Source organism: Salmo salar, chromosome 06 (genome assembly GCF_965601325.2).
Source record: "Salmo salar chromosome 06, fSalSal1, whole genome shotgun sequence".
NCBI lineage: Eukaryota > Metazoa > Chordata > Actinopteri > Salmoniformes > Salmonidae > Salmo > Salmo salar.
The window spans coordinates 15,818,721-15,828,098 of record NC_138296.1 but is presented as its reverse complement, the minus strand read 5'-3'; the positions used below and the strand labels follow the sequence as shown (position 1 = coordinate 15,828,098).

General features: G+C 44.8%; 1 protein-coding gene across 1 annotated transcript; it reads right to left on the bottom strand.

Moving 5' to 3' along the window:
- Window positions 1–2,536: 2,536 nt before the first annotated feature.
- LOC106606394 (proton channel OTOP2) lies at window positions 2,537–8,859 on the bottom strand. The gene is made up of 6 exons (XM_014202557.3): window positions 5,580–8,859; window positions 5,094–5,230; window positions 4,911–4,969; window positions 4,536–4,663; window positions 3,396–4,267; window positions 2,537–2,970 (listed from the first exon to the last, which is right to left on the bottom strand). The coding sequence occupies exons 1-6, from the start codon at window positions 6,034–6,036 to the stop codon at window positions 2,800–2,802; spliced, it is 1,824 nt and encodes a 607-aa protein (XP_014058032.1). The 5' UTR covers window positions 6,037–8,859; the 3' UTR covers window positions 2,537–2,799.
- Between the last annotated feature and the right edge of the window lie 519 nt (window positions 8,860–9,378).

Genomic DNA, 9,378 nt, shown 5'->3' with positions numbered 1-9,378 from the left:
AAGATTCCGGAGAGAGGTGTTAGCATTGAGAGCGCTGCAGAGCGGGCGTGCTGAGGAGTGTGACACCAGTCCGGTGTCATATGTACCAGTTTCACGCATCTGGCCTTCAGTGCACCTCCCCAGTCTGGTACGTCCTGTGTCTCCTCCACGCACTCGCTTGAGGGAGCGTGTGACCTGTCAGGCACCATGTTTTGCGGTGATACGCACGGTGTCTCCAGTGCGCATTCACAGCCCAGTGCGTCCTGTGCCAGCGCCCCGCACTTGCCGGGCTAAAGTGAGCATCCAGCCAGGACGGATTGTGCCAGCCCTACGCTCCAGACCTCCAGTGCGCCTCCACACCCCAGTACGCCCTGTGCCTGCTCCTCGCACTCGCCCTGAAGTGCGTGTCACCAGTCTGGGGCCACCTGTCCCGGCTCCACGCACTAGGCCTTCAGTGAGTCTCTCCAGTCCGGTGTGTCCTGTTCCTGCTCCCCGCACTCACCCTGAGGTGCGTGTTACCAGCCTGGCGCCACCTGTGCCAGCCCCATGCATCAGGCCTCCAGTGCGCCTGCCCAGTCCGGGGTGTCCTGTTCCTGCTCCCCGCACTCGCCCTGAGGTGCGTGTTACCAGTCTGGCGCCAACTGTGCCAGCCCCACGCATCAGGCCTCCAGTGCGCATTCCCAGTCCAGAGCTTCCGGCGACAGTTCCCAGTCCAGAGCTTCCGGCGACAGTTCCCAGTCCAGAGCTTCCGGCGACGGCCAACAGTCCAGAACCTCCTGAGACGGCCCGCAGTCCGGAACCTCCTGAGACGGCCCGCAGTCCGGAACCTCCTGAGACGGCCCGCAGTCCGGAACCTCCTGAGACGGCCCGCAGTCCGGAGCCTCCGGCGACGTCCCGCAGTCCGGAGCCTCCGGCGGCGGCCCGCAGTCCGGAGCCTCCGGCGATGATCCACGGTCCGGTGACACGAAAGCGGAGGGATCAGCTGGCAGAGCGGGGGCTACGCCCCGAACTGGAGCCACCTCCTATGCTGGCGGATAAGCCAGAACCGCCTCCGATGCAGGAGGATCCGCGGGATGTGAAGGTTCTTCGTCCTGCACCAGAGCCGCCACCGACATTAGACACCCACCCTAACCCTCCCTGTTTTTTTTTGTTGTTTGGGTTTGTGCGTTCGGAGTCCGCACCTTTGGGGGGGGGGGGGGGGGGGGTGTATGTGTCACGTCCTGACCATAGAAAGCTTTTAATTTTCTATGGTAGAGTAGGTCAGGGCGTGACAGAGGGTTTTGTCTAGTTTATTTATGTCTATGTTGGTTCTAGTTTCTTTTTCTATGTTGGGGTTTTGTCTAGTTTATGTATTTCTATGTGGGGTTCTAGTTGTTGTATTTCTATGTTGGGGTTTTATGGGATGATCTCCAATTAGAGGCAGCTGGTCATCGTTGTCTCTAATTGGGGATCATATTTAAGTTGTTGTTTCTCCCACTAGGAGTTGTGGGAGATTATTTTTGGAGTAAGTGTATGTTGCACCTCTTCGTCACGGTTTGTTGTTTTGTTTATTAGTTTATTTGTATGTCTTGCATAGTTTCACGGTTTCACAGATTAACACTGGAGTGATAGATGAGCAGATGATGATGAGCAGATGATGGTGTGTAAGTAGTGATACTGGTGTGCAAAAGAGCAGCAAAGTAATTAAAAACAATTTGGGGATAAGGTAGGTAGATTGGGTGGGCTATTTACAGATGGACTATGTACAGCTGCAGCGATCGGTTAGCTGCTCAGATAGCTGATGTTTAAAGTTAGTGAGGGAAATGTAAGTCTCCAGCTTCAGCGATTTTTGCAATTCATTCCAGTCACTGGCAGCAGAGAACTGTAAGGAAAGGCGGCCAAAGGAGGTGTTGGCTTTGGGGATGACCACCGAGATATACCTGCTGGAGTGCGTGCTACGGGTGGGTGTTGTTATCGTGACCAGTGAGCTGAGATAAGGCAGAGCTTTACCTAGCATAGACTTACAGATGACCTGGAGCCAGTGGGTCTGGCGACGAATATGTAGCGAGGGCCAGCCAACGAGAGCGTACAGGTCACAGTGGTGGGTGGTATAAGGCGCTTTGGTAACACAACGGATGGCACTGTGATAGACTGCATCCAGTTTGCTGAGTAGAGTATTGGAAGCTATTTTGTAGATGACATCGCCGAAGTCGAGGATTGGTTGGATAGTCAGTTTTACTAGGGTAGTTACAACCTGGGATTGTTACAAACTGGCAACCTGGGATTCAAACAACAACAACGCGCTCGTTCCCCCACTTGCTTTGCTAAACACTTGAGGGACGGGGGTGGAGAAATATGCATCCATAGACTGGTCTATGGATGTAAAAACTTGCCATCCATCAGATTAAAATGATAGTTTTAACCATGTTTGTAATCAATGAGGTGATAAAACGTTATATGTTGTGTTATAGGTAAGACAGTTGTTGTAAACTCATGAGATAGTAAAAATAAGCAGTGCCAGTGATTGGTCTGTGTTGTATTACAGTGTGCCACAAAGAAGAATGACTCATATCCCAGAAAAGTTTTACGTAAATGTATGTGCAATTTATTACAAAGTCATCATCAATTATAATTTAATATACAACTATTTATACAGTTTACTAGATACAGTTTAATAGCTCACTGATATTGACATATTTCATTCAAAATGAAATTGTATTACATAATGTTATTCTTTATATCCTTTATATATGTTTGAGTGCATGCTCAGGACAGAACAAAGTATAACAATAAAACATAGATCTTTATACATTTTCAGAATTGTTTCTGTAATTTGCCTGCTTAGGAGGTTAGGAAGACCTCAAAGAGGCTGGCGACTGAGTGCATACGGTAAAAGATTCCGAAGGGGAGTCCGATATTCACAACAGCCGCCCACATGGTGAACTCGTAGAACTCTGCTCCAATCGTGTTGTCAAACTGAGGGCGGGCGCCAAACGCCGGCATGATCCAGAGCTGTCATTGGAAACAGAGTCAAGATATTCAGTACAATCTTTCAACTTAAACATACTAGTTACAATCATACTCTAATATGATGTATTGTACTGCACAAATCCTAGGGAGCCCTTTGGCTCATGAGCAAGTTAGGAAAACATGGAAAAAAGTGAATTTAAAGGGATGGTTCAGTAGTTTCCGTTAATTTTCGAAGTACTGTACCTACCCACTGGGCACAGACGTCAATTCAACGTCTATTCCATGTTGGTTCAATGTAATTTCATTGAAACACCGTTGATTCAACCAGTGAGTGCCCTGTGAGTAGGGCGTTTCATCCAAACTTAATAAAAATTGTTTTGTATGAAAGGACAATACCCTAGGTTAACAAGCCCTTTAAAAGAGCCATTTTGAAAAGGACAGTGGTGGGTACGCAGTAGGCTACTCACAAGGATGTTGCAGAGCAGCAGAAATGCACAGATCTCCTTCAGGGCTCTCCTCTTCCATGTCAGCCTATGGCGTTGAGGCAGGGGGGAGCCAGAAGGAGCAGAAGGAGCAACATGCATACTGTGAACTGTGAGGGCCGGGGACGACTTGGTCTCCATGAATGTCCCTGGGAGGTTGTGTATGTCTCTATGTGCTTGGGCTTGAAGGACGTATGGGTTTGTGAATACGGAGGCCTGGTGCATGTCTTCATGGAAGGGCTCGCGATGCAGGCCCTCGATGATGAAGATGTTCTGCAGGCAGAGCTGGATCACAGTGAGCAGGGAGACAGCCAGGTTGAGAGCGTTGAGGTGGCCCTCGGCCCCCGTTGCCACCACAGCCACGATGGTGAAATAACAGATGGTGAACTGTCCAAATGAGGCGCCGATCAGCAAGCCTACATCCAGGCTCCGTGTTGGGTTCTTCCCCGACACGTGGTCCCTCTGGTCCAGCCGGTAGATGCCGCAACCAGCCACGGTCGAGACGGACATGAGCGTCACAGCCACTGTGTTCATCACGTAGTGTATCATCAGCACCGTGTCACGTTTCCCTGGGTCCCCCTTCTCCACGTCCACCTTGTAGATGACAAAGGTTCCCAGGCCCGCCACCAGCATGACCAGCCCGACCGCAGGCCCCACCAGCACGTCCTTCAAGCGGAAATGGAGTGAGTGGTGGTTGTGCTCGTCTACCAGGCGGCCCACGTTCTTCCACATGACGTAGGCCATGGCCGAGGCAAACAGGCTGTACTCGATGTTGAAGGGGTACAGGTAGTAATAGGCTTTCTCTAAGACAGCACAAGCAGAGTGGCTGCAGTTACAGCTGCTGTATCCGCCAGGGGCTGAAATAAAATGAAAGATGAGCTTTATTGTTTGACTTGTGAGGTGATTTTCTGTTATGTTGGTTGGTTGTATTTCATAGTCAGGGGCAGTTCTATTTCAATTCAGTAATTTCAGAAAGTAAACTCAAAATGTATTTTATTTTATTGATCCTTCATTTAAACAAGGAATTCCCATTTCAGTTTACATACGGAATTGAAATGGAATTGACAACAACCATTTTTCATTAGATTTTCTAGAGAGAATATTTGACAACACAATATTCACTACCTCTGATGTCATAGGAATGTGTGCTGTTGCCGTCCTCTGGTGGAACAACAGTCTGATGTAGGGACTCCTCTGTTACTGCTGCCATCCACAACATCAGATTGGTAGACAGAGTCAACATCAGCCCACAGCTTCAAGAGGGAAACACAGGAGTTCAGAATAGAATACTTTCTATTTTTAAATACTATTTCATTATGTAAGAATAGAATAGAAGAGAACAGAACAGAATTTAATAGAATAGAGTGGACTTCATGTTTCCCAAGCGAAATTTAAGATCAACTGGCAATGTTAAATGTCCAACCATCAATCAAACATCAATTTACAACATCAATAAATAAATCAATCATCAGTTATACAGTAGCAGTTAGTTACCCTCACCGAGTTATGTTCCGTTGTAGTTGTACACAGTCTTTAGCGTGGAGCCAGAGGAAGTATGTCTGAAAAAGATACAATGATCACCTATACTTGCATTTTTCCACCAGCCAAATCCCTCAGTGGTTTCCTTAATGTTATATCACCTAATGGAAGCTCCATTTGAGATGTCAGAACTTGTGTTCTTACCTGGACAAGTATGAATACAGCTTGTACGACAGGGAATGCTATCTTCACAGCAGAGTCACAGTGCAGGTAGCCTACGTAGTTAGCAATCTTAAACACGTCCATAATCAGACTGCATATGCCAAACAGCACCAGTCCACCTAGAGAAAAAAACACAATGAAATCCAATTAGAAATAATCACACTCATTCAATCACTCACACTTATTCAATAATCACACTCATTCAAGACAATGGGTGAATGTAAAATGTTGTCTAGGTATAGTAAATGATATCCTATTAGAATAGAACTCTTCCCCAATCCAAAGAGAGATTATTCATGTCCAATGGTATTACCAGACAGTGAATCCTACAGAGTAAGGTTGCAAAATTCCACAAACTTCACAGATTTCCAGGGCTAGGAAAAACAAACAACTGGGAACTTTGGAAAAGTTTCTGGAATTTAGCAGCTGTAGACCCAGAAGATCAGAAAAGCATGTGTCTTCTCTTACCCCTGAGCCACACAGGCCCGGCATGGCTATCCTTGTAGAGCACAGCATGATCTTCCCTGGATGTGTAGATGGTGTAGTACAGCATCCAGGCAGTGGTGAGGATGACGAGGACGATGAGGAAGATCTGCAGATTGATGGCGTTGATCTTGACGTTGTTGAAGACACTGCCACTGACCAGAGCAATACCTAGGATCAGGACGTTGACCGTGATGATGCTAGAGAGTAGCCAGCTGCGGTTACGGCCCCTCTCCCTCACCGTGCCCCTGCTGGTTGAGAGGACGTCGCTCCCCCTCCTCATACTGCCCGCCTGGACTCCCAAGTGGATGGAACACGGGGTGGAAGGGAGGGTGGGCGGGGGGGATATGTAGCCCTCCTCAGCTTCCATCTCAGCTTTAGCCGTCATCTTGCTGGATTGGCATGAAAAGAAGCCAAAGGTCAAGTGCATGATGTTTCTCATTCTGTAAAGGTCTAGTCCACAGTTTGTTTGTGATTTGTTACAATCCAAGCTCGCTCTGTTCAAAATGTCATATCCTATCCAAAGGTAGAAGATCTAATGAGTTCAGAAAGTATGTCTGTACTGATCAGAGTTGTGTGAACACCTAACCGTCCACTCAAAGGCTCTGCCTGTATAAGGAGGTCCCTCCTACCCGTAACCAATCTCCTAACCTCATTTCATCAGCAATGTCAACCCTGTCAGTGATATGACAATATAATGGTTTCTTATCATTTCCCTGTTTATCATCAGAAGCAGTGCCAGTCCACCATGCTTCAACGAATATGAGTTTATCTTGCTTGATTTGGGTCAATGCCAGTGTTTGATTAAATTGAAATTAACAAAGAAATCCTCACAGTTCATATTTACTAACACACATTGGTATTTTATCTACATGAGGTCAGGTATGTTTTGTTTCCTGGAAACCAACTTATTATTTTTTATAAAAAATAGTAGATATTCAGTTTCTGTCCAATTAGACTGTTTCTACAGCAGCCCTGACTGTTCCTTAGAACAACAGTAGGCTACTCCCCAATACCAAAACTGAGGTCTGAATACACAGTGAATCACAGGCTAACATAATGTACACTGGAAATACCTTACTGGATCCCCGAATTTCCTCATAATATATTAACCATTACACACCGTACAGGTGTGCTGGTTCAAAAGTGATTTTTCAAAATGCCTGTGTTGCAGCACTGACAAACTGTCTCGCAGCGGCAAGTTTTTTTACAATCTAACAATAACCTAGCCAATGTAATGAAATATATGACGGTGTAGTTGTTATATCCACTTTGCAGTACATAAACATTTATTTTTAATCAGCCCAACTGTAAATGCTGATAAAAGTCCAGTTGAAATAGTATTTGTATTTATTTATCACTATACCTTTTTTTACAATGTGTTGACAGGACTTGATATAGCCTAGTTCTCTGTACTTTTAAGATGAAACTGTAATTAGTTGGGTGTACTTATTATAATGCATTGATGGCTGTATTAGCATATACATTGTTGTGGAAAATGTAACATTTTATGGATTTTGTGGGTACCAGTCTCTTTAGCTAATCCACTCCTTGTACTCCATGTCATGTGCAAAAGAGACTGGCCTTTCTTCCAACTTCAAATATGAACCTTCTATCATTAATGAGAGGATTTGATCCTGATTCAGAGGATTTGATCCTGATTCAATCAACCTCACAGCTATCCTCCAATCACAACGGTTATGCAAATATGGGAACTCCACAGAACACGTTGGTATAGCAACCGTTTTTTATTTGTCCAGACTAAAACACTATGTTCAAAGTTGCTAGCTGAAGTCTAAATTCTCACACTAAATACATACTGCAATTCCAACCACAAAATGTCAAAATACAACAACTTGCCTAGCTAACAGCTAAATGTTGGTTTTGACTTTGTTATAAATTCTATTTCTATTTCCGAGGCACCACATGTTGTCATGGAAAATATGAATGTTATTTCCGACAACCAATGAGCAACTCCACCATAAATCCAGCGAACGTTGAGATTGTGTAAAGGCCAGTCTCTTTGGCAATGACAATGAGTGGCAAGGAATAGCATGTTAGGTAAAGAGAGTGGGACTCAGACTACTAGGTTACTTGTGATAGTATCAATTTAATTGGATGCTTATGAATGGGGTTCCAATTGGTCAGTTTGACATTCTATGAATTGATTACAGCCATCCACACCATCTAAAATACAAACGCATTAGAGTGGCAGTCTGGTAAACACATTAATGGTGAGAAAAGGCTGCAGTGCCCAGTATTATTTGCTCAGTTTATCAAAAGCACTTGGTTTCCTGAACATGACTGGATTATTTATCTAACAGGTCAATAAGAGAGTCAGACATAATGAGTTACTGAGTTACTTCATTTAAGTACACACAAATGAAAAACAAATAACCAAGAAAAAGGAGTTGATTGTGAACTACAGGAAAAGGAGGACAGAGCACGCCCCCATTCTCATCGACGGGGCTCTATTGGAGCAGGTCGAGACCTTCAAGTTCCTTGGTGTCCACATCACCAACAAACTAACATGGTCCAAACACACCAAGACAGTCGTGAAGAGGGCACAACAAAACCTATTCACCCTCAGGAGACTGAAAAGATTTGGCATGGGTCTTCAGATCCTCAAAAGGTTCTACAGCTGCACCATCGAGAGCATCCTGACGGGTTGCATCACTGCCTGGTATGGCAACTGCTCGGCCTCCGACCACAAGGCACTACAGAGGGTAGTGCATACGGCCCAGTACATCACTGGGGCCAAGCTTCCTGCCATCCAGGACCTCTACACCAGGCGGTGTCAGAGGAAGGCCCTAAGCCATAAGACATAAGACTCCTGAACATCTAATCAAATGGCTACCCAGACTATTTGCATTGCCCCCCTTTTATGCTGTTGCTACTCTCTGTTATTATCTATGCATAGTCACTTTAATAACTCTACCTACATGTGCATATTACCTCAATTACCTCGACTAACCGGTGCCCCCGCACATGGACTCTGTACTGGTACCCCCTGTATATAGCCTTGCTATTGTTATTTTACTGCTGCTCTTTAATTATTTGTTACTTTTAAAAAAAATATTTTTTTTAGGTATTCTCAAAACTGCATTGTTGGTTAAGGTCTTGTAAGTAAGCATTTCACTGTAAGGTCTACACCTTTCGTATCAAATACAATTTGATTTGATAAAGCATGTTTTTGAGTTCTATGAACAACATAAAAATCGGAGTTAATTAGACTCAGGATTAAGTTCACTCAGTCAATCTTATACCTATAAATCAATACATTGATGATCAATATGAGGATGCCTGAGCAGCTGCTTACCTTGTGGGAGGTGTGTGTGATCAGGTTCAGAGTGCCTGGGAGAGCAGTGTCCCTCATGGCTTTTATAGCCGTCCCCAACCACAGCCTGATTTACAGACAACAACACCAATGTACAGACAGTCATAAATGTCAAACATCTATGAGAAACAACATGCTCTGTTATATGTCCACACATAGGGAGTGTTTTTAATTATTTATCAAAAGAACACTCATGTGGACGTATAACAAGCTTCTGCTTAGAAAGACACCGTTTAACATTTTAGTATATCACTGTCACAACATGGCTCATCATATTGTGATGTGCTCATCAAAACTTAAATCATACCATCACACCTTTAATGATGAGTCAGTGGATATGATGGTCTGTTCAGTAACACTGGCAGACTGCTGTTATAATGAGGTATAACTTCTTATAAGCGTGTATGAGCCTTTATTACATTACATTACATTACATTACATTACATT

What these genes read in the sequence shown, in the direction of transcription:
- LOC106606394 (XM_014202557.3), bottom strand. Translation starts at nt 6,036, where the DNA reads ATGAGAAACATCATGCACTTGACCTTTGGCTTCTTTTCATGCCAATCC. An exon ending in CTACAACGGAACATAACTCG is followed by an intron (nt 4,664 to 4,910) that starts GTGAGGGTAACT and finishes TCCCTCTTGAAG; the next exon opens with CTGTGGGCTGATGTTGACTC. An exon ending in TGCTGCTCTGCAACATCCTT is followed by an intron (nt 2,971 to 3,395) that starts GTGAGTAGCCTA and finishes TTCCAATGACAG; the next exon opens with CTCTGGATCATGCCGGCGTT.